General features: G+C 43.1%; 1 protein-coding gene across 5 annotated transcripts in view; it reads left to right on the top strand.

Annotated features, from left to right (window-relative positions):
* Positions 1–25,574, top strand: part of SPATA13 (spermatogenesis associated 13) — a 143,959-nt gene that overhangs the window by 96,273 nt on the left and 22,112 nt on the right. The window contains exon 1 of one of the 5 annotated variants that reach the window (XM_072795766.1): positions 12,995–13,217. The exons of the other annotated variants lie outside the window; for them this stretch is intronic. Coding sequence (XP_072651867.1) covers positions 13,163–13,217 — 55 coding nt within the window. The 5' untranslated portion in view covers positions 12,995–13,162. Of the gene's footprint in view, positions 1–12,994; positions 13,218–25,574 lie in introns of those variants that run through there. 5 annotated transcript variants of the gene reach the window in all.

Here is a 25,574-nt window from a genome sequence, read left to right on the forward strand (position 1 = left end):
TTTTTGTTTTTGTTTTCTTAAGGAAACTCTACACCACACACGGGGCTCAAACTCATGAGGGGGCTCGAGATCAAGAGTCACACGCTCTACCTACTGAGCCAACCAGCCACCTCGAATTAATTAGACTTTTCATGACTTTAAAAAATATTTCTGGATTACTCAAATTATTGATTGATTTGATTTTTTTAAATAATTTTACATCTTAATTTCTTGTGAATATAGTCATTTTTTTTTCTCAAGCTAGGAAAGAGAATCAAATTAAGCCAGTGTAGCGCTCTGATAACCCAGTCTAGAATTTTTCGGTCTTCAGGAGAATGATAGAATAATTGAAGTTGCTAACAATAGCATTGTAAAACTCTAAATTATAATCCCTATCCACATTTTTCATTAGGAAAACAACCAAAAAAATCTAGTCCTTAAAGGCATGATGTATACAAAGAACAGCTTCCTTTTAAAAAATTCTAGTTAGTAAAAAAAATAAAATAAAAAAAAAATAAAAAAATAAAAAAAATAAAATAAAAAATTCTAGTTAGTTAACATAGGATGTTATTAGTTTCAGGTGTATAATGCACTGATTCAGTAATTCCATACATTATTCAGTGCTCATCATAGTAAGTGTACTCTTAATCCCCTTCAGCAGTTTCACCCATCCCTTTACCCACCATCTCTCTGTAACCATAAGTTTATTCTCCATAACCATCAGTTTTTTGGTTTGTCTTTTTTTTCCTTTGTTCATTTGTTTTGCTTCTTAAATTCCAAATATGAGTGAAATCATACAGTATCTGTCTTTCTCTGATTGACTTATTTTGCTCAACATTATACCCTTTAGTTCCATCCATGTTGTTGCAAATGGCAAAATTTCATTCTTTTTTCATGGCTAATATTCCATTGTATACATATTACCACATCTTCTTTATCTATTTATCTACCGATAGACACTTGGGCTGCTTCCATAATTTGGCTATTGTAAATAATTCTGCAGTAAACAAAGGGATGCACATATCCTTTCAAAGTACTGTTTTTGTATTCTTTGTGTAAATACCCAGTAGTGCAATTAATGGATCATATGGTAGTTCTATTTTAATTTTTTGAGGAACCCCCATACTGTTTTCCACAGTGGTTATACCACTTTGCATTCTCATCAACAGTGTGTGAGGGTTCCTTTTTCTCCGTATTCTTGCCAATACTTTTATATAAAAAACATCTTGATCTGCAAAGGACAGAATGATACAAATTCTACATTGGTCAACCCGTTTGAGCACGTTAGAGCTTGCCTAATGTTTGGTGGAGGAGGAAGTACAGTTGACCCTTGAATAATGGTGGGGGTTAGGGGAATATCCCCCACCCTTGCATAACCCAAAATCTGTATAGCTTTTGGCTCCGCTAGGCCTTTACTAATAGCCTTCCTTACTGGTAACATAAGTAGTTGATTAACACATATTTGGTATGTATTATATACTGTATTCTTAAAGTAAGCTAGAGAAAAGAACATGTTATTAAGAAAATCAAAGAGAAAATACATTTACAATACTGCTCTGTATTTATTGAAAAAAAAATGTGTTAGTGGAGCTGTGTAGCTTAAACTCATGTTGTTCAAGAGTCAACTGTGTTTTGAAAACCTGCTCTAAGGGATTAAAAATCCCTGTTTCTGGTGTCAGTAAGAAAGCAAGTAAAAAATATTACAGACCACACTCAAATTTATCTTGGGTCTTACCAAGGGCTACCACTAGAATACAAAGACAAGTGAGGAATAAGGTAATGTAGAGATTTCCAAAATAAAGTACTTAGTGATAAGAAATCCGACATAATGCATTTTTCGTTTTGCTACAGAATAGATTGAGGACTTTTTAGACCAACACTCAACTCTGAAAAAGGTGATGGCATCTCCCACTGAATAAGCTCCTACTTCCCAGTTAGCATTGCTTTTCTTCCACTGTGCGTATCCATGTGGAAACGTTTGTTGAGACCTTCTCTGTCAGGCCAGGAGATGGAAAGGAAAGCATATCCTAGTTAGCACCTTAGGAGCTCAGTTAGTAGGTTTTGGGTGGACCCCACTGCCTATGACAGTGTGGGCAGACATAGGCATTGGCTTCTGCCCGGCACCTTAGAGCTTGGTTCAGCCCCATCTGTGACCTCTCCTCGCACAGGTGGGTGCTGGTTCTCCTCGAGCAGCCCCAGGAGGCTTGGGGTGCCCCGCAGGCCATCTGCGCAGGTGAACCTCGCGGCCACACCCGGAGCTCTTGCCGGATCGATCATGATGTGAGAGGCCCAAGAGAAACGACGGCGCGCGGCTGTCTCTTCGGGGAGCCGGGTGAGGGTTCCTCTTAAGCAGCTGCACCTGCACCGGGGCGGCCCATCCCGGCCCCCCACCCCCACCCCCCACCCCCCACCGGCTGGAGGGGCGCGCCCGCCCACGTGGCTTGGCTGTGCACGCGGGCGGCCGCTGTGTCCGCAGCTGAGCCCGCAGCCCGCCCCACGCCCCATCCCGCAACGGCCACCCCACGACGGCCCCCTGGCCTTGCTTGCATCTGCCGCGTGTTTCCTACACACACTTAAGGTTGGTTTGTCTGAAGGAGAGAAAATGTGTACGAAGACACATCCGCTGTCTTGAAAGCCCAGTGGTTTTATTTATTTTTTATTTTTTTAAGATTTTATTTATTCTTGAGAGACACACAGAGAGAGAGAGAGAGAGAGAGAGGCAGAGACACAGAGAAGCAGGCTCCATGCAGGGAGCCGAATCCCAGGACTCCAGGATCACGTCCTGGGCAGAAGGCAGGCGCCAAACCGCTGAGCCACCCAGGGATCCCCAAAGCCCAGTGGTATGTATGTATGTATGTATGTATGTATTTATTTATTTATTTATGATAGTCACACAGAGAGAGAGAGAGAGAGAGAAAGGCAGAGACACAGGCAGAGGGAGAAGCAGGCTCCATGCACCGGGAGCCCGACGCGGGATTCGATCCCGGGTCTCCAGGATCGCGCCCTGGGCCAAAGGCAGGCGCCAAACCGCTGCGCCACCCAGGGATCCCCAAGCCCAGTGGTTTTAAAGTACAGTTGGGGATTATCATTCAGGGGTGACATTCTTTGCATGTCTTCAACTTCTGTTTCTTCGATTTGATTTTGTACTGAAATGTATTTGCTCAGTAATGGAAAAGATTTCCTTAGGTGTATTTATTTACTCTTCCCTGTTGAGGAACTGGTATTGGTTGTAAAGGCAAGTTTATTCAGCTGTATTATGCAGGTGATAACAACTAATGTTATTGGTAAGTGATATAGGATGTGCCGTTATGATGTAATCAAACAGTGATATTTCAGGAAATGCCCAAGGTGCCCTGAAACTTTCAGAGTTGACCTTTTAATATGTTCTTGGTTTAGGAGATACCTCATTTGTATTGACCCATCTAATAAATCTATGTGATATTGTGAGATATGTTTGTTTATATATCTCTATGTCTGCCTTTTTATGAGTGAGGCACTGTACTAGAGGCTGGGTGGTCCTGAGGAAGCCAGAGACCATACTCACAAACCTCCAGGGTAAAGCCGTTGCAAGGAGAAAGGAGCTCAGTGTGAAGGGAGAGCATGCAAATCAGATCTGGGGAGTCCAAACACTTCCAGGAGAAAGTGACATCAAAGTTGAGACTTGTTACTAAACCACTGTGGGTCAGCTCCTTGGTGAGTAGTAGACTTATTATACCAGGTGGAGGTGCCTCACAAGGTTATATTTATTTATAGTAAATAAGGAGAACACAGGATAATTTCCAAGGTCATGCCTCCCTGAATGGGTAAACAGGCTCCTTTTACTGGGATTTGAATATTCGAAGGAGACCTCATCATTGCACATAATGGGCAGGCTTAAAGTTGCACATGTGTACTCAGAAAACATACCCATACTTATATTGTATATCATGCTATGGAAGCTTATTGCCCCTCCCAGAGCAGGGATTTTAACATTAATGAAGCAGAGGTCACTGTGGGGCACTTTCATCTGCGCAGATGTAGTCCTGGTTGGGGTGGAGGGAAGGTCAGACTCAAAATGTATCTTTTCCTGTTCTAGCAATTAGCTAGTTTCTAAAAGATAAAATTGATAGGCACAGGCTTCTGGGGGTTTCCTGGGTTCAGGGAGTCTCACAGGTAACAACGGGAAGGGTGAATGGTTAGGTTTGTTGTTAAGGGGAAGGTATGTTCCAGGCAGAGGGAACAGCATATGCAAAAGATGGAAGTGAGAGAAAGAAGAGCACATATAAGAAACTGAGGTTAGGGTTGCCCAACAGAAACTTTCTTACCCCATCTGCAGGTGTCTCAGATTCAAGGTGTCCTGTGCTTGCAGACTGATGATTGTAGCATGCTGAATGCTTGCTTTAGGATTTTTAAAAATTCATTTATTCATGAGAGAGGCAGAGACATAGGCAGAGAGAGAAGTAGGCTTCCTGTGGAGAGTCTGATGTGGGACTCGATCCTAGGACCCTGGGATCACGCCCTGAGCCAAAGGCAGACACACAGCTACTGAGCCACCCAAGCATCCCGAGTGCTTGCTTTAGTAGGCTTTTCATTTGGTACTGCTTAACTTGTGTCTCTACACAGGGTCAAGGGCATGCCTCCAAACCCCTTTATGACAGCTATATTTTTTATTGTCATTATAGATCTTACTTAGATATATAAACGAATGAAGTCTAAGACTGAAGAGACTCACATCTATGAAAACTAAATTGAGGGACACCTCTGCCTATGTCTCTGCGTCTCTCATGAATGAATAAATGAAATCTTTAAAAAAAAAAAAAGGAAAAAAGAAAACTAAATTGAATATTTTGTAGAGATTCATTCAATAAAGGTGATTTGCCAAAAAACTATTTTCTGTCCAATTAGGTGAGAATTGATAGCAGTTTAAAAAAAAAAAAAAAACACGAAAAATTAAGGAATCTACTTGGAATGCTTCACGAGTGTCTTGAAAGAAACCAGAACAGGAAATCACACTTGACACATTCTGGTGTGACCTATGCAAGAAAGAATGCAGAATTGCAGTCAGATGATCATACATGAAGACCTCTGGTCCTTTGTGATAACAAAGATGAACTTACTGCACTTTTATATGTTTTAAATTGTTTATAGCATATAGCACATGTGATGTTTTTGACTTAGGGCTTTCAGGCAGTCCAACTGCACCTGTGGGTGGACCGCTTCGGTAGGTCTCCTGGCTGTAGCAGGAGGAGGTGAGGGAAAGATTGAAGTGTTGAGAGATGAGTCTAGACCAGAGATCAGAGGTAAGGAGCCTGTCCACTCAGGGCTTTTAGGTGAGGGGATTAGATTAGCCCAGGGGCAGGTAGGAGCAGGTAGGGTTTTAAGTGCAGTGCCATGATCAGATTTGCATTTCAGAGACATGGCTGGTCAGATTTTGTCCTCTCTGGAGACAGGAAAAATCTCTTGCTAAATTAGGTGCATAGAACCCTGATTTAAGAACATGACCATAGTTGGGGCGCCTGCATGGTGCAGTCCATGAAGCTTCTGACTCTTGGTTTCTGCTCAGGTCATGTTCTCAGGGCTCTGCATTTAAGACTTTCTCTCCTTCTCCCCCTCCCCACCTATGTGCTCATGCTCCCACTCTCTTTCTCTCTCTCTCAAATAAATAAATTAAAAAAAAAAAGAGGGAGAGAGAGAACATTACCATAGTCCTGGAGAAATGAAAACTTGGAGGTCAAGCCAGTTGGATGTTTTGTATGCTGAAGCCTGGGTGCCTGGGTGATGGGGAGCATAAGAGAAAAGTACGTGAGTGCGGGGCTTGCTTGGTTCCAATCCTGGCATGTTGAATTGGAGGCACAGGTGGAGTAGCCAAGTGGAGATGTTCTCTCCATGTACTTCATCATAATAGTCTGATACTGAGGAGGAAGACGCAGGAGAGCATACTTGAGAGTCCTCAGCAAGTGAGTGGTTGTGCTTAAAGCTACAGGAAGCAATGTTATCATCCAGGGTGTGTGTGAAAAATTAGAAGAGGATCAACTGGGAACCAGTAAAAGAAAAAAAAAAATCCACAAAGAAGATAGGAAAGGAATGGTCAGATAGGTAAGTGGTGTCCCAGATGTCAGAGGAAGCCTGGCTTCAGGGACAGAGTGGTTAACAGTGTCAGATGTATCCAGAGTGAAGTTGGGCACTCTGAAAAATATGTGTTGGATTAGCAGTGAGGAGGACAGTGTTGACCTTGATTGACAAAGGCAGCTTGAGTTCACTGGGAGGGCAGAGCCAGAATGCAGTGGGAGGGTGGCTACAAGGCCTTGGGGAAAGTCAGGACCTTAAGTTTTAGTACAGAGCTGTTTTATCGATCTTGTTTCTCATTTCCCTTAAATGTTAGGGGTAATTAAAACATTTTGTCTTGCTGCCATTTAAAAAACTTATTTTGGCATTACAGTATCTGAAACCTCATTGATACAGAAGTGTCTTGTTTATTTTTACCAAATGTTTTGGTAAAACAAAACAGTGATATTAAGTGTGCATCAGAAAGTTCCATTTCTTGATTTAGGATTATGAAGTAATACCCCAACATTGAGGAGGTAGAGAAAATTTAACCAGAGTGGTTTATGCCATTTTAACTCTTGATTTTTTAATTAAATAAATTGTAAGAAATTACTGAAGAAATATTTTTGAAAAGTCGTGTGATGAAATTAATACATTTATTAAAACACTTAAGATTTATTCTTTTACTTGGCCAATACAGAGAAAATGTTTTTTTCCTTTGCCTTAGTTTGTTGTTGTTGATCCTATTTCTAATTTCTTATTCTAATTATTGTTATGAAAGTAAATTTTCTCCTTTGACCCGTTGACATATTTTTAGCTCAAAAATAAATAAATAAAAGAATTGAATCCTAATCCTGTTGGCTAGCTACATTACCTTCATCTCAGAGTCTTAATGTCCTCATTTATAAAAGGAAGTAGTCATGTTTTGTACCTCACAGATGTGTGAGAATGACTTGGTGTACAATAAACGTACACCAAATATCAGCTGTTGTTCGTGCAAAGAACTAGAGGGATGTATTCATTACCCAGGGAAAAAGGGGGAGTGAGGCCAGTGGGCCATGTTTACAGCCAGAGTTCTGAGTTACTTATTTAACTGCACTAACCAGCAGTTTAACCTTAGACAAGTCACTTAAATAAGTAAAGCCCTAGAGTACTAGGATTCTTTATGGAACAATATTCTGTTTAATTATTATCCAAATATAGGTTAAGCATCTATAAAATAAGCAAACTTAAGATGCATACACTTGGGTTTTTAGCAAAAGTAAAAACTAGGAAGAATTTTTCTGTTAATTCTCTTGGACCAAGATTTTAGACATTATCTAAGTAATAAGTTCCAGAGTATCACTTAGAGACTCCACCAGGTTTTTTGTTACAGCAAAAGGAAAAAAGAAACGCAATAGCAGGTGTTAAGGTGTATGCGACACCTTGACGTTATTATCAAGTATAAAACCTTTTTTGTCTGATCTCTTATTGTTTGGATTATCTCTTTCTGCGCCTGCTTTTCAGAAGTTATCTTTCAATAATGAATCAGAGAGAAAATAGAAAGTCAGATCTTGCTTGCTTAGCCCCTATTGAGAGTGATAGTAACTGTTCTTGGGAAAGCAAGTTGGTGATAGAGAGCTTTGGTTGTTAGGTGTGGTCTAGTTCTCTTCTCCCTTCCCTATATACTCTATACTACCAAGGGACACTGGGCATTGCTTGTACTTATTTGTGAAACGAGAACTTTGTTCACTTGTCTTTAGGCACATACTTGTAGTAAGAGTGTTTTCTTGCCTGCTACACTGAACACATTAAAAGCACTCTCTTCTGACCATGCTGTGAGACAGTGTGGATTCCACAGTCAGAGGAATTTAGAAATTATTCCGTACACAAGAACAAGTATTACAAACATGGACATCAGTGCCTTGAACCGTAGTGCCTGTAGGTTTTAGAAATGCTGTTAGCTCTGATAGGAGTTTTATCTGAGCTGGTATTTCAGACCTTGTCTTTGCTTATAATCAGGATTTTTTTAAAAGGAACATAATGTTCTAGTTTGTCTCAGAAAAATAACCAAGTTTTTCACTTTTTTTTCCTAGCAAACTCTTGAAATTGTTATCATCTTAACAGTTAAAATATTCTCAGTTCTAAAACTTGGATTTGTTCAAATCTTTCTAGAATTAAAAAAAAAAAGTAAAAAAAGTCTTTAAAATATCCTGTGTCCAATACAAGTTTCAAAATTGAGTTTTAAAAGTAGAAGAAAGAATATTAAAAGTCAAGGAAGGCGAGCCAGTAGATCTATAAACATCGAGCGAACAACTACACAGTGCCTGTGCTCTGTACATATTACCATTCCCAGAGATACATCCAAGGCTTTAAACTGTTCAGACCTTTTCCCTTACTCAGTTAAGCAAGATTTAAATTGTAAGTAGTGTAGCTGGCCTTGAGACCAGATCATGCTGACTTAAAGTCCAGATTACTCCCATCCCACCCTGTTTTCCAAGTGCTATGATTTTCCATCAAAAAACACAAAATGATTTTTTTTTTATGTGCTTACACATATACCGGTGTTTTGGCTTTTAAGACCGTGCCCTAATAATTGCCTTTAATTAAAACAAAGAAGAAAGGGAAATTTATTCAGTACCTATTTGCTCTTGTTATGTTTGAAACATGCTCAGTCTTAAGACTGCAAAGACAAATTCATAAATACAGAACAGACACGAAATATGTACTAGGTTCAGAAGGATGAAAAAATCCTCATGCTGTTTACAGGAGACGGGAGAAGCAGAGGTCTTAAAATTAAGACATTAACTTTTCTTCTAAAGGGCAATTTTTTATTTGTTTCTGAATTAGTCTAAACATTGTGATAAACAGTGCCCGGGAACAGTGTCATTTTTGGAGAGGTTGGGGCATAGAGTAGGGGCAGATGGGAGGGTTTATTTAAGCCACTGAGAAAAATTTTGCATCATCTTGTGTGTTCGAGTCTGCATCACCACAGATTGAAAAGCAGTAGCTTTGAAAACACAGAGAGAGGCACATTTATATCCTCTATATCTTCAAATGTGCTCATGGTTCTCACCAAGCAAGTTCTTACAACTCGGCTCCATTTCCTGTGTGCTCTATGTGACTGGGTCCTCCCCTTCTGCGGTGAGGAGCCTGGCTGCTGAGTGATATTTCAGCAAGACCTAAATTGAGGCTGCCTTAGCCATACATAAGCAGGCAGCACACTGTAACAGTGTCTACAGCTATACATCAGAATGTTCTAGAAAATGTTATCTTACATGTTACGTTGATTGTCTGGGTTATATTTTCTTATATTTCTCTGGAAAATAACGTCACTGGTCTGTAGATTAATAATTAATACTACTACTTGTTTTTAGTCCATTCAGAGTAAGAGGATCACTCTGGATATTTATTTGTGCTAGTGGGGACAAGGGAGCATTGGTTTGAATAACTAATAGCAAGTATAGCAGATTAGTTCCTGTTAAGGAATCCCCCAGTCCACCTTTAGGAACTGTGGCCCCATATCAGCAACGGAGAAGAGCGAGTGGTTGTACATAGAACGCATCTCGCGTTACTCTTAATTCTGGGTTGTTCAAATGGGAGTTGGTACTGTGGTTCATTCCAGCCAGATGTAGGGACTTCCTGGGTTCGTGGTGATGTGGTGTACCCATCCTTGAGCCCGTTTTCTAAAATTGACAGTGTTGTTTTAGAAGAATTGCTGAAGAATAATGTTACTTTATCCTCCGGGACCTTCTCCTGTCTTATACATGTCCTGTAGCTTTTGATAATGGGGCCATATCTAAACCCAGCAGGCACATGAAGTTGCTAGGATATTCTTAGGTTAAGGACCCCCCTCTGTACCATGCAGGAAGGTTGCTGCTTTGGTGAAGCAGCAGTAGGAGCTGGGAAACTTTGAGCAGAAAATGAATGCTGGTAATCTTTGCACAAGCAGAAGATGATCATAAAAGAAAATCCATACCATATTGTACTTAAAATAAGATATCAGAAATTCAAAGTTAAGTGGAATGAACCTTAATGACTACCTAGTCAATCTCAAGAAACGGTCCTGAAGAAGCAGAGATGACTGCTGGTTTGAGTTTGAGGTATCACTGCTAACTTACTCCAATAGTTTTATGGCATTTTCCTTTCCATATGGGTGTGTGTAAACATATATGGATCTTAGGGATCACTTTGCCAAAAAATCACCTCAATTTCTAAATCTATATAACAAAAATTATCATAACATTCCATGTATTTTCTACTTTTACTTAATCTCCACTGATTTCTAAATGTTTGATATTAAGATATAACTTGAATTTCTCTTCTTTTCTATGGGACTGAGCCCTTACTTAATTCTTTTAGGGTTGCCAGTAATCAGTGTTTGTTATTCCCAGTCCTGACCATGTAATGTAGTGGTGTCTTATCCAAGGAAAATAGATTAATGTGTGTGTTGGGGGGTGGTGAAGTTTAAGTCTTAAGATCTTTGTTGTGGTCTTCTTATTGATCTTGTAAATCTAGGCTTTCATCACTTAAAAAGAAATTTTTTTTTTTTTTTAAGCTGAAAGTCAAACTTCTATATTACTTCTCCCAAAAATATCTTAGAAGGGTTGTTGGGTCAGTATCCTTTGATAAGATGCTTCATTTAAACACAGTTTTGTTTATTTTCCTTCTTTTTATCTTTGTTTTGTTTTAGATGTGCAGTAAAGTAAGTTTATTTACTAAATGACTTTGATTTAAGATCCTAAACTCTCAAGGATCTTAATGTAGTACCTTGACCCTGTATCTGGATTTAGAAAAAGTCTTTGGGATGTAAGAGCTATCCTGTGTACCAGCTGCCATTGAGAAGTTAAAGTGAGCAAACAAACCCTTAGGACAATACCAAGGAAATGTGGCAAAGAGATCTTTTTTCTTCTTGACAACTTGCAATTTTAACCAAAGAAACCCCAAATTTAAGAAAATGAAAACTCTGGATTTTAGTTACCTCCTACTGGAATTTAAACTGTTAGAAGAGACAGCCATCAGAATTAATTCCAACTTTTCAGTACTCTGTATCTCAATATTGAGCATTTTGCCTCTTCATTCTAAGCTAAAATTACGTCTGCCCTTTGATTCCATGGTCATCTTTAGTTTCTGAATTGATTTTTAAGAAGCACCCTGGCATTCACGATATTACCTCAGGGAAAGTTTCTTGAATTGCCTTGAACAATACTTCTCAAATCTGAATGTGTATTTGAATGCCCCAGACCTTGTTAAAATGCGGGTTGTGATTCTACATCGGTAGAATGGGACCTAACCAGGTCTGGGTCCTGCCAGTGCTATGGGTCCATGGACCGCACCCTGAGTGGCAAGGCCCTGGCACACTTTTCTTTGGGAGTAGTAATATGTTTTACTATAAAAAGAGAGTTTTGTGACCAATAAGGTTGGAAAGTTCTATGTTAAACAATGTTACACAGATATCATTATTTGGAATTACGAGAGCCTCTGGCTACTAATGCCTATCCTTGTGCATTTCCTGGAGGTAGACTTTTTTCATGGACCATTCTAGGCAACTAGTATTCCCTGTGGCATATAGGAAACTTTACCTTATATGGAGAATCTGTTTTGAGAAACAATTCCAAGGAGTCTTTTGAGTCCATAATTTAATTTAATACCACCTTTTTAAAGAATAGATAATCCCCTTTTGAATGAGCTATTTTACTATCATTTAAAAAATTTGACTCATTAAAAAAAATATTTGCAAAGGAAAGATGTGAAGCTGATGTGATATGTATGTGTGTGTGTGTGTGTGTGTGTGTGTGTGGTTTTCACATGCATTTCACCTTTGTTATGGATTATTGAAGCTGTGAGTTCCTAAGAAAACTCCTTTTAGTTGGGTTTAATTAAAGGTGAGATAGATGCATTAAGGCAGTACAAATAGCCACACTTTTTTTTTTTTTTATAGCCACAAATACGTAAGAATAGTTTTACGGTACAGCACATAGTCAATAACCCTAACTATACAGTTTTCCCTAGTGAGTCCATGCTGTGAATCTTGTGGGAACTAGCACCTTTTTATGGACGTTAGGTCTTTTGACGTTGAGGCATGATTGGTGACATTTATTTAATCTCTAATCAAGTGTCAATATTGTTCTAAACACTTTTTAATATGTTCTCAATAACCCTCAGAGGATTACTGGTGCCCCAGCCGTACCCATTCTGCAGTCCAGAAACTGTGATCTCTAGAGACTTAGAAACTTTTCCTAATGTAGTTTGGTAAAGCAGATTTTGAACCCAGGTGGTCTGAGTCCCATCAAAGTAAAACATGCATTTACTAACTGGTACTGTGATGGTTTTAACCACCATTTATTGAGGGATGACCATGTGACTGCTCTTTTGCATATATTATATCTCATTGTTCATAAAGTTAAAAAGGCAACATCTTCCTGGCATGAAGAAATCTAAGAAAGCGTAGTTTGTCAGCAGTCATTATTTCACAATATAAAAGAAAGACTTGCTTGTTGCACATAACTTAGAAACTAGTGAGGATAGGAGAAATAAATGGCCCGTATGTCATCTAGAGAGATGCTTTTAAAAAAGTGATTTTCTTCATTATAGACAATACGCACTTTATGTAGTGAAAGATATACATATTACTTTCACATAGTGTGTGTGTGTGTGTGTGTGTATATATTTTTTTTGAACAAAACCCTTCCTTTAAGGTGATTTCATAAATTTACAATGAACATAACTCAAAATTTTGTCATGAAATTCTAACTCCATTCTTGAACTTAGCAACCTCTGTGCCTTTTCCCCCTGAAATAGATACCTTTCTAAAAGCTCTCTGAAAGTCTCACTCAGGCTTTGGGATTGTAATTAAAAGCAGCAAAGGCATTTCTGCCATCTTCATCGAAGACTCTTGACCCCGCTAGATCCGCTTGTGAGTGTGTTTGGGTTTGGTACGAATTTCCTCCCTGACGTCGTCCCTGGGACGCCTGGGGCTGCTGTCCGGGCGGCTCTGGGCGGCTCTGAGCAGTGAGCGAGCTGTCAGCTGCCCTGCGGGCTGTGCTGGGAGTGTGCACAGCATCAAAGCAGTGAATAAGCGATTTCTGCCGTTTCCGTAGCTGAGAGCCTGTGTGATTCTCCGTGATGCTCAGTCACACTCCGGTCCTGCTCTGAATGTGGCTGTTCTTCAAAGAGGAGGATGGTAGCTAGAGGGGAAATAGCAAGATTTTGGAGTCTGGAAAGCCTTCACATGGGTATGTGTGCACAGAATGAATTATTATGTCGTGGCAATGTTGCTGCTTCCACTCTGTTTCCTTCCAAGTTACTGTGCTCTCTCTTTGCAGCTGCTCGTCAGTGTAAGCATGTCTGTGAGAGTTCATTCATCCTTGTGCAGCGTCCTGAGGGTACTTTTAGTTGTGGATACAGTAAATCAAAGAAATTGGCTTTGTTTGTGGCATAGCTGTTAGGGTGAAACAGAAAAGAAGCAGCATGCGTCCTGTACGAGTTACAGATCTGGTTTTTATTGTGCTGGTTTTGCTTCTGTTACATGAAATTCTTCCATACAAGGGTTTATTGTTGGGCTGTATATAAATGTTCCTTGCTAATTTGGGGTATGGAAGACTGTGTATTGATTGCTGAAAAAGACTGTTTACTGTTTGCAAAAGTGATACTGCCCCGTGTTTGGTTACTGCACTGTTCTTCTCCCTCTGACTTTCAGTATTTTTGTGAGTGTTATGAGCTAAGGTAGTTCCTATTTAAATATGAAGGAAATGTGGTACTCTCACACTAAAAAGTTATAGATTGTAATCCATGTATTCTTTAGAAGAAGTAAGGAAAAAACTACTCCACAGAATGAATTTTAGCCAACTGCTACAACGTGGATACAAGATGCTCTTTAAAAGTCTTGTCTCTGTTTTTGCTTTAAATCAATGCCAGTAACTCAGGCTGAGATGAATGAGAACTGTAGTTGACAGCTTGAAGGCAGCCTTGGGCCTCACCGAAGCAATGCAGTTTAGAGTTTGTACATCTTCCTTGTTTTGATTGGTTTTCTGTGTTGGCCGAGAGCAGACAGGGATGTGGTTATGGCTTCTGTGTCTGGCAGATTAAAAAAACCAGACCCGCATGTACTCCTGTTTCACTAAAAAGTTGCTCACTCAACCACTGCGTTCAGAGTATAGACTTGCCTACCAAGTGGCTGTGCTTGTCAACTCCAGTAACTCAGTACCATGGTCCTCTGTTGTGGACCAGATGAGGCTGGAATGGAGAACAGAGAGGGGCTGGCCGCCCCACTCATCCTGAGCACCAATGGGTGGGTCTGTGTGTTTATTACAGCTCAGCCAGCCAAGCCAGCCAGTGCGTGGGAGAGCAGAGGCGGCCAGGCGGTCAGTGATGGGAGCCCCCCGCTGTCCTGCTGCTCCTCCTTTCAGCATTCCTCCACTCCCTGGGCAAGGTTCCCAGTCTTTCTTCCCACACTCTTGCAAAGGCCGAGGGAAGGCCTGACCCAGCCTCTGGCTGTGAGTGGAATGCTCTCCACGTAGCTAAAGAGATGTAGCATAGCAGAATCTTCTGTGCAAGGCTTTGCACTTCTCTTCCCTCCCTGTGTTCTGTTAGGGGCTACCTTGCTGCTCCCTGCCCCCCCCCGCCCCCCCCCCCCCCCACACACACACACAGGTGGCTGTGTTCCTTTGATGAGCCTAGCTGTAAAGAAGAGGAAGGAACTCTATTTAACTGGGAAGGCCGGTTCTGCAGGAACCTTCTCTCTTCCTGCTCTGAATGTTCACTGGTTCAGTATGTTCCACAGACTTTTCCATATACTCACTATACTAAGCATATATATATATGATGGAAATGACAACAAACACAGTATTTAGTCAACTTTAAATGATATGCCAGCGTAAGATAAAAGTACTGAGTTTGCTAAATTGTGGGTTCTTTTATTTGAGTGCCCTGATTGGGCAGGGAGCAGAGGAGGGGCTGGGGGACCCTGAGGGACAGCCTGATGGCTCTCCTCTCCAGAGAAAGCCAGGCTAGGGGACAGGCAGGGGGAGGGTGGGGAGGGCGGGCTGCCAGGTTGTGGTCCTGTCCCTGTGAACTGAGTAAGACCCAGACTGAGGCAGATGCGTAGCAAGATTGCTTGGAGCCAGTTAGACCTGGATTTGAATTCCAGCCCCACCACTTAGGAGTGGTTGTGTGACCTTTTTGAGCTATAGTTTCCCCCTCTATAAATGGACAGTAATAATTCCAAGATGCTTACAAGGCTTAACTGAGTTGATTTATATTAACTGTTGAGCACAGTGCCTGGTACATACTGAGGGTTCATTCCGGGGTTGTGGTGAAACCAGACAGGTTTTTGCTCAGGATTTGTGCAGCCAGCACAAGAAGCAGCCGTCGGGAGCTGTGAGGGGTGGTGAGACCAGCCCAGACAGCCTTCGGGGGGGAGTAGCCAAGTCGGGGAGAGGAGCCCACGACAGATCCACAGGTGGCAGTGTGGTGGACAGGGGAGCCATGGTCAGAACCAGAAACCCAAGGAGGAGCAGCAGCTTGCTAAGGGGATTCCAGGGGATAAGCCAAAGGTAAACCCGAGGGTTAGTGGCAAGACACTGAGAAACCCAGAGCCTGGATCCCACGTCTGAATTGGAGACAGGACAGAGGGAGGGCAAGCTTCCAGAACAGGAGGAAGCTGAAGTCTCTCTAGCCTCTGTGCTCCCAGGAGAGAGAGGAAGAGAGACCTTGGGGCATTGTTTTGGGGATACCTAACCCAGGTATCTGAGGGCTCTGAGTACCCATTTGGCCGATGAGCACAGGGAGACTCTTTTCTTTATGATATAGTATATATATGTATATGACCCAACTCTAGGGGAGGTTTTGGTTTTAAATTGAGAAGAGGGAAGATGATTCATAGGTAGTTTAAAACAAAACTCATTAAAGCATTTATCCAAATAAAATCCTCCATCAGGACCATGGTGTAAATTAGGCTCAGTTGTGATGTGATTTATTCCCATCACCGCTCAGGGCAACAGAAGTCAGGAGTGGCCCTAAGCAGAATCGAGATGGAAAGCTAAATGTTGAGAGAATTATTTTTAAAAGATCCATGGACACTATAGAAGGTTATCAGTGAAAGCTACCATGTTCATTTCTAGGACTCTTTTTGATCTTACTGTCAATATGTTTAAAAGGCTCAAAAATACTTTATTTTCTTTTTTCTTCAAAAATACTTTTTAAAAGGAAAATGGTTTGCAAGTCTAGATTAGGCATAATAGTGATTTTCATGACAGTAACATTTTAAATTCTAGATACAAAAGCTGTTCATTCAAGCCTTTCACCTCAAGTGATACTGACTAGTAAGCATGTTTCTTTTCCCTAAGAAAGTCCTTTTCCTAGGGAGCGGAGTGGGGGCAGATTTGAAGAGATAGGCACATGAACAGCTAACCAGAGTAATGTAGTTAAACAGCTAAAATATAACAATATAAATGTGATGCATATTTTAAAAGCAGTAAGCTCTCCCATGCCTCTAGAACATCAGAGAGAGAGATTGTTGCTACAGGGGGTCACGGAGTAATGGGGAGGACAGCCAAAAAGTCATGCAACCCATCATTAAGAAGTGGGAACCAGAGTCTTCAAAGATATGAGGCAGAATTTGATCGACTCTGGGTGAGAATGTTGCTTCCTCATGGAGAGGTTAGCCAGTGGCAAAGGGATTTTGTCCTTTTTGGTAATAAATGGAACATTCAGTGGTACAGAGTAGCTAAAGCAAAGGTTTTCCCCAATGAGATCAGAGTACGTTGCTCTCCAGATTGTGGCTTGCTGCATAGACAGGCAACAGAACCCATACATCCTAGAACAGATCCCTGCTGGTGGATTTAAGCAAATTTGGCCTTAAGTTCGCACAGTTCCCACGTTTAGCCAGGCATCAGAAGCACTTGGCATGCTTTTAAAAATGGATACTCAGCAAACATCCCCCCTTTCCTTGAGAACTTGGTTCCATGGTCCAGCAGAGGGCAGGAATCTTTCTTCTTCTAAACATTTCTCAGGTGATTGGGTATCATCAACACTGGGTACGTGGAACTGCTGAAGAGGAAGCAGTGTCCCATCTTTTGCCATTGAGTCAGTGCCCTGGAACCTGGTTCGTCCCCTCTGTGTGCATCTCCATGGCCTAGAGTCGTTCTGGGTGGTCAGGGTTTTGGCCCATGCAGTAGTAGTAGTGGCTCTGTGAGAGCTGCTCAATGCCCTGAGTCCAAACCGCCTGCCTCCCTCCCTGCCTTCCCTGGTTGATTATTTCCATTTTTAGGATGGGAAGTGAGACTGGCTTATCTCAAACCTGAGGAAGTCTGAGCGACCAGCAGGAGGTTTTCTAAAGCACATGTTTTTAACAGATTATTCTACGTGTAGGAATTCCCCTGTAATCAGTGAAGTTCGGTGAGTGGAAGTCCCCACAGAGGAGCTGTACCGGCGGGAAGAGGCCTAGTTGGGAGATAGTCTTGTTGGGGTTAGGCCCACCATCATGGCAGCAGCTGACATCGGATGACCTTCACATCAAGTGACTGATTGTGAAGCCCACTGTGTTCGTTCTTACCTTCCTTTAACAAAACGCTTCCACATGCACCCTGTCATCTGCTCTCCCCACGGATGTGTGAAGACAGATAAGAGAGGTGCTGTCTTTCTTGGTGGCAAATGAAAAAGCAAAGGCTCAGGGTCTTTGTCTATGTAGCCATGCTGGGACCCAAACCAAGGTCTTAGACTCCTGGACCAGTGCTTTTGAAATTCCATCACTCTGCTCAAAAGCCCTTCAGCATGCAAAAATAAGCCAGACGGGAAATAGACATGTTGTGTGTCCTGAGAAAAACTCCCGCCAGGACATGGGCCTGTCTTTTGTGTACGCAAACCAGACTCCTATAGGAAGTCCTTTCCTTTGTCACATGCTATAAAATAAAGTTTTCCATTGTTGGTGATGTTTGATATTTCCTGTCATAAAAATTCACCTTTGGAGTCTGTGGCCAGGTCTCATCCCTTCACCAACGCAAAATGTAAGTTCAGCCAGGAGAATGTCTGTTGCTTCCCTGAGGAATGTTTCCTTAGGAATGTGGAACTTCTTTGTTGTTGGCCTTTTCTTTTCTTTCTTTCTTTCTTTTTTTTTTTTTTAAACAGCTTAGGTCATCTCGAATTGTATTACCTCTAATTGTATTTGCAGCAGTCCTGCTGACTTAAAAATAGTCTGAACTCTATGGATATGTGGTTGTGTCCAGTTTTTTCTAAGGCCCCATCTAACCAGGCTATAAATGAGGCCTGGGGTGGTCAGGCCAGTAAGCAGGGATCTGGAGGGGAGAGCAGTTCTCAGGGCTGAATCTGAAGATGCAACCGAAGAAGGGACAGGACTGGGTAGGTGTTGCTGCAGGAAGAAGGTGGCCCAAGTGCAGTGGCTGGGAGACCCCTACAGAACAACAGCCTTTCCAGGAGGATGCCAATTGTGACAATTCAACAAGAACATTAAAAATTCATTTTATCCAGATTTAGAATTTTTCTGTATGTTTACCCTATGGAAAAAGGTGTGTTGTTTCAGAATTGGCCCTAGCCAGAGGCATGTGCTAAAAATCACTGTGCAGAGCTTTTAGATGTTATAGGATGTTCCTGTTGGGCTTGCCTGCAGCTTTAAGAAGTGCTATGGAAAGAGAACACACCATATCTGATTTCATATTATTGTATGTAAGGCTTTTGGGGATTTTAAAAGTGATTTTAATCCACGACAATCTTTGCTCCATGTTTACAAGATTGTAATGGCCTTTTCACACCTGTATATTCAACAGAAGACATGCATTTGGCAAGGAACCAAGTGCATTGTTGGTGAGCATATGCAGTGGGCAGCCGCTTTGGAAAACAATATGGGAGTTCCTCAAAAAGTTAAAATAGAATTACCATATAATCCACCAATCCCACTTCTGAGTATATATTCAAAAGAATTCAAAGCAGGATCTCAAAGAGATACGTGCACACCCATGTTTACTGTGGCATTACTCACAGTAGCCAAGAGCTGGGAGCAACCCAAGTACATCAACAGATGAATGGATATAGAAAACATGGTGTGTACACACTGTGCAATATGATTCTACCTTCAAAAGGAAGGAAATTCTAACAACATGCTACATGGATGAACCCTGAGGACATTATGCTAAGTGACATAAGCCAGTCACAAAAGGACAAGCATTGTCTGATCCCACTCATGGTGAGGTATCTAAAGTGGTCAGAATCATAGAAACAGAAAGTAGGAAGATGACTGCCAAGGAACGGGGGCAGGAAGGAGGGAGGAGAAGTGCTTAATGGGTATAAGGTTTCCGTTTTGTAAGATATGAAAGAGTTCTGGAGATCGGTTCACAACAATGTGAATACACAACGCTATTGAACTGTACACCTAAAAATGGCTAAGATGGTTCATTTAATGTTACTTTTTTTTTTTACTACAATAGGAGGAAAGGAAAGAAGACATTAAATTTACTCTTTTGTTATTAGAATATATTCATTTCTCCTAATTTTGCTAAAGTACATTTTGAGAATTTGAAGTAGCTCCACATCATGCAAAATTTCTCCCAAAGAAAAAGTCACAATGACTGACCTTAGTCTGTAGTTGAAGATTTTGAAGCCATTCAGTTAAATGAGACTGCATTCCCTTGGTGAGGAAGTGATCAGCAGCATGAAGAGGTCTGCAATCCACGTGGGCGGTGGTCCAGACCTGCTGTTTGTGCAGAGGCCTGCCTGGTGGAGGTGACTCTGGGCTTCCACACACAGTGGGAGAGAAGATCACTTAAGTAGATTAAGGGTCAGATTACCGAGGGTCTGGAGTACTACAGGAGAATTTTGTCAGGATGCAATTGATAACTACTATGTAGTTTCTTGTGAAAATCATGAAACCGTTGTTTTAAAGCAGTTTACCTTGGATAAGTCTCAGGAATAAAAGGCACAGCAGAAGGAAGGTACTCAGTGATATTGTAATAGCGCTGTACGGTGACAGATGGGGGCTCCACTTGTGAGCACAGCACAATATTGTCAAATTACTGTGCGGCATGCCTCAAACTTATGTAACGCCATGTGTCAACTGTACTGAAAAAATGAAAGGAAGAAAACGTACAGACCAGAAAAAAAAAAAAAAAAGCATTTTACCTTGGAAGTGATCTATAGTTTGGCCAGCAGGGAGCCAGGTGGGGATGGAAAGCAAGAAGACCAGGTGTGTATCCTGCCTCAGACCCAGCCAGCACTGTGTAGCCCAGTTAAATCGTTAAAGTTCCTGGAACCGGGATCCCTGGGTGGCGCAGCGGTTTGGCGCCTGCCTTTGGCCCAGGGCGCGATCCTGGAGACCCGGGATCGAATCCCACGTCGGGCTCCCGGTGCATGGAGCCTGCTTCTCCCTCTGCCTCTCTCTCTCTCTCTCTCTCTCTCTCTCTGTGACTATCATAAATAAATAAAAATTAAAAAAAATAAATAAATAAAGTTCCTGGAACCTTAGTTTACTTACCAGCAATTTGCATTTCAGTTCAAAAAGAATTTTTTGAGTGCCTTTTCTCTGCCAGGTATTATCCTAGGTCCCAGGGATAATAAAATGTACTCTGGCCCTTCCCTTCCCTAATGGAAATTATGGTCTCAGAGGGAGAGCACACATATAAAGGCAGTGCATATGCACAGATGCAGTATCACACTGTAGTGCTAAAATCCCTCCCTTCTAGGCAGCAGACGTGGAGAAACCCAACTCCATAAAATGTGTGTAAATGATAGGACAGAAATGCAAGGAGCCCATCAGCTTAGAGACTTTAAAATCACAAAGGGAAAAGGATAAAGCAGAAAATCGGATCATTGCAGACCCAGTTGGGAACGAGGGCAGGGAGTAGGAAGAAAAGGCAGACGTAGGAACAGGGGTGGTGAACACTGCCACTCTCCAGAATGATGTAGAAGTACTAGAATCAGGGTGGTAAGCCATCTTTAATATCTGTCCAATCGGTTTTTTTTAAAGATTTTATTTATTCATGAGAGAGCGAGAGACAGATACACACAGAGACAGAGAGGCAGAGACACAGGCAGAGGGAGAAGCAGGCTCCACGCAGGGAGCCCGATGCGGGACTCGATCCTGGGTCTCCAGGCTCATTCCCTGGGCTGAAGGTGGTGCTAAACCACTGAGCCACCCGGGTTGCTCTGTCCAATCGTTTTTGTCTTACCACGAACAAAGGTAGTCCTGGCAGAGGCAGCAATGCTAGTAAGTAGGAGCGGATGACATTGGCTTGACCCCTGCTGCACACACCGTGTACTATTGGGGCATCAGTCTACTCATCCGGTGAACCTGGTAGTACCTACCACGTAGCGTTGCCGCGAGGATTCTGTGAGCCGGGTCACACAAAAGGGCACAGTGCCTGGCACATTGTAATGCTGAGGGAAATAAATGATCTTGGACTTCTGTAATGTGTTTCAGTATCATTATTTCCCTTAGGTCCACAGTGATGTAATAAGTTATTGTCGAGGATTTACAAATGACCCCATGCGATGGCTGTTACTATGTATATTTGACAATTCGGCAGGTGAAAAATTGAGAAAGAAACTTGACCCAGTGACTCAAAACTCCCCACAACCATTTTTTAAAAGATTTTTAAAAATTTATTTGAGAGAGAGAACAGGCAGGGGGGAGAGAGGAAGGGAGAGGAAAAGAGACTGAGAAGCAGACTCCCCGCTGAGCAGGAAGCCTGGATGGGGCTCAACCCCAGACGGGACTGAAGTTCATGACCTCAGTCAAAGGCAGACACTTAACCAACTAAGCGATCCGGGCACTCCCAAAAAACCACTTTTTAAAAGATTTTATTTATTTGAGAGAGTGAGCGAGAAAGAGAACATAAGAGAGCAGCAGAGACAGAGGGAGAAGCTCCCTGCTCAGCGGGGAGCCGACATGGGGCTCCATTCCAGGACCTGTGGGGATCATGACCTGAGCCAAAGGCAGACGTTTAACCACCTGAGCCACCCAGGTGCTCCCCAAAAACCATTTTTATGGAGCACAGTTATGTAAAGCCAAGTCCGTCTGACCCAAAGCCCTGCTCTTCGACTGTACGTATGTTGGTTGGTTGCCAGCCAGCCAGCAAATACTTAGTGCCTGTGTGTACCAGGCAGTGGTGCAGGTACTAGAAATACAGTTAAGAGCAAAGCAGACAAAAATCACTGCCTTAATGTAGTTTACACCGTAGTTGGAGGGACAGGCAACCAGCAAAGTATATGAGATGGTCAGAGATGCTATGGAGAAAAATGAATCCGGAAAGCAGATGAGCGGAGAGTGCTGGTTTTGAACGGGCCTGTCAGAAGGACTTGGCTGAGCCTCGAGCCTCGTGTGCTTGGGGGAGGATCTCAGGTGCAGGGAACAGCACACCCTGAGGAAGGAGAGCTGGGCTAGGAAATGAGAGCTGTCAGAGCCAGAGCTCCGTGACAAGGCCGGGAAGTGCAGGGTGTGTTTGGGGTCGGGGAGCTGTCTTCAGGGACTTGGCCTTCGACCTCCGGATGGTTTGGAGCAGTGGAGTGACAGATTGGCCCTGGCTACTTCAGTGAGCAGGGAGGGGCTGCTGCGGTGACCTGGCTAGAGTGGGAGGGCAATGAGAACTGGCCAGATTCTGGGCGCACTCTGAAGGGAGGGGAGAGTCAGGACTTGTTGATGAGCGGGACATGGGATATGTGAGGCAGGTAGGAGAAAAAGAATGACCTCTGAAAAGCTAAAACCTGTAAACTTACTCCCATTTTATAGATGGGAAAACTGAGGTTGGAAGAGCGACTGGCGCCAAGGTCATTAAGCTAGAAAGTCAGTAAAGCTAGGGTGCTTGCCAAGGTTTGTCCACATTCCTTAGGCTTCCCTCCCACTGCGGGCCTCCTGCCCTGCCTCACTCACCTACTGGAAGATTCAGCTGACCCAGCGCCCAGGACCATCTTGTTTCTGCAGTGATTAGTAAACATTAATCTATGGTGTTGAAACGGTCACTGTGGAAATCTTTCTCATGGTGCACCTCAGCCAGAGATAGTTTTCTGACTGTATGATAGCAACTCAGAACATCACTAGGTAGATGAAGGGCCTTACCTATTTCCAGACAACTTCATTCTACTACCTCCTGTGGAGGTTTAGCAGTTTTTCCATGGAATCTTTTTCACATTAGACTCCAGGAAATTGTGAGTTTGTGCATTGTCACCACTGGCTTTTATTTTTATTTATTTATTTATTTATTTTTTTAGTCCCCCAGCCCCCCCCCTTATTGATTTTCATAGCAACATCCAGATCAGATGGTGAAAACTTCTCCCTGGAAAATGTTCAGTGGGTTTTTGAGGGAAAAAAATGTCATTTTCAGGGCTTTGCTATGGGCAGAAAGCCCAGGTGCCTTTCTTTTACTGCTTTTCCCTCTTTTTTGGCTCAATAGCTGCAGCTGAAAAATGATAAGAGGAATGCTATTGGTGCCAGGCGGTGCCAGATTAGTGTTGGCCGACATCTGCAGATTCCTGCCACTCTGGGCTCCCTTAAAGGCCAAGGGTTTGCATGTACCCTCCTTACCCAGGAGCATCAGAACATTTCAGCCGCTAACCGAGGTCGCTATTGGGCATGGTAGTCTGGCAGCTGCTCCAAGGTCTCCGGTTAGAGAGAAAGCTTGGAGCTTTGGTGTTTGGGGTTTTGTTTTGTTTCTGTAGCCTAATAAGAAAGACTCATGCATGTACAAAAAAATTTATATTGCTCCCTCAAGACATTCTCCCTCCACCCCCTCTCCCCCAAACACACACATCAGGAACGTGCCCTAGACTGGATGACCTCATGTTCTCTGCCGGCAAGCACTCTGTCCACAGCATGGGAGGCAGACGTACCACACGGTATCCAGGCTCTTAGCTCACACACACGTCTCAAAGTGGCCTTTCTCCAGATCCCACTTAAACCCCAGCACTGGGCAACAGACGCACCACCAGCATCGCACTCCAGGGGGAAGCCCCCTGAGACAGAAGGCCCTGCCACGTGGCATCGCCTCCTACCGGGCGTGGACACACATTTGTGTGCACATGCACAACTGCAGCTGGCTCTCTGCTGCCCACCTGCCTGCACTCCCCTTGCCTGGGCCCTCGCCTGGACCACCTGCACTGCCCTGAGCCAGGTGCTGCCTCTCTTCATGGTCAATCAGTCTGCAAGCTACAGATCTGCAAGGCAGTGCCAGGGGTCGGGAGAGCTTCCATCTGGACTTTGTGGTGAGGCCCTCAAGGGACATTCTTTCTCTGTCTCCACTCTCCCTTGAGGCACCTTGTATACACCCCTCTCAGACACAGGCCCTCATCTTCCCTGAATGAGACTGAGCAGGGTAACAGTGAGCAGAAGTGACGTGGGAGAGGATGGTCAGAGCCCAGGACACCCTGTCCTCTGAGAGCTCCAACTCCAGGCTCATTGCGCTGACACGCAGTGTGCTGCTCCAGGCACGGGGAGACCATCGACAACCTGGTACTCTAACTGGGACGGAGGTACTCACACCAATGGCTGTAATTCACCACATCCCTGCTCTCATAAAAGTATGCTGGAGGAGGGCCCACGAAGCAGCTGGCCCACCCCGCACCTCCACCCCCAGGCCCACAGGAGGAGGGCTTTGAAGAAGACGTGACTGCTGCTGGGTTGTGGGAGTTTCCCAAGTGTAGTGGGGCGCCCGGGCCTTGGGAAGGCACGTGGGAAGCATGGGCCCTTGTGAAGACCTGGCCTGCTGGGCGTGGTTGACAGGTGCTCTGTCCAGCGCTCAGGCACAGACAACGGGCACAGGAGAGGAAGGGGGCAGTTTGTGAAAGGGGTGCTCACCCTGTGTCTCCCCCAACCCCGACTTCTACTCCATGTGCTTCCTCTGTCTCCCTGGTTTACTTGGCTTTAATTCATCACCATAATGGTAGTCCTGTTTGTGCACGTTGAGGAAAACTTGAGTCTGATGCGTATAATATGATCCTAGAGCTAATTTTCATGGTGTTGATCGCCTCCCACTGTTGCAGATCTTTTTTCAATAGTTATCATTGTTTTCACATAAGAATTCTAGGCTCCACTTACAAAGTGTGTTGCTTTAATTTTCATTTTAATTTATTACTTTTTTAAACCAAGTGTGCGCACAAGTTGAGTGGGGCACTGGGGGCAGAGGGAGCGGAAAAGAGAATTGTAGGCTGGCTCCATGCCCACCATAGAGCCCGAAGTGGGGCTCGATCTCACGACCCTGAGATCGTGACCTGAGCCAAAATCCAGAGTCAGATCCTTAACTGACTGAGCCACCCAGATGCCCCCAAAGTGTGTTTCTTTTAAGAAGTTGTTCACAACAGCAGCATGGCTGAAATGACATGAGGGAAGCCACGGGACCTGGTATGCAGAGCTCAGGGCCACGGTCTTGGGGCTGGACAGGTCTGTGGAGACCGGAAATGCAGCCCGTCCAGCTGGGATGGGCTGCAAATGTCAAAGGCATGTCAGATTTTGAAGACTTAGTACAAAACAAAGAATAGAACATATCTCATGTTTTATTTTTATTTTTATTTTTATTTTTTTTATTTTTTTTATTTTTTTTTTTATATCTCATGTTTTAAAAAAGGTTCTTTAGTTTAGGAAGAAGACCTGTCCC

The sequence above is a fragment of the Canis lupus genome, chromosome 24 (genome assembly GCF_048164855.1).
Source record: "Canis lupus baileyi chromosome 24, mCanLup2.hap1, whole genome shotgun sequence".
NCBI classification, from domain to species: Eukaryota; Metazoa; Chordata; class Mammalia; order Carnivora; family Canidae; genus Canis; species Canis lupus.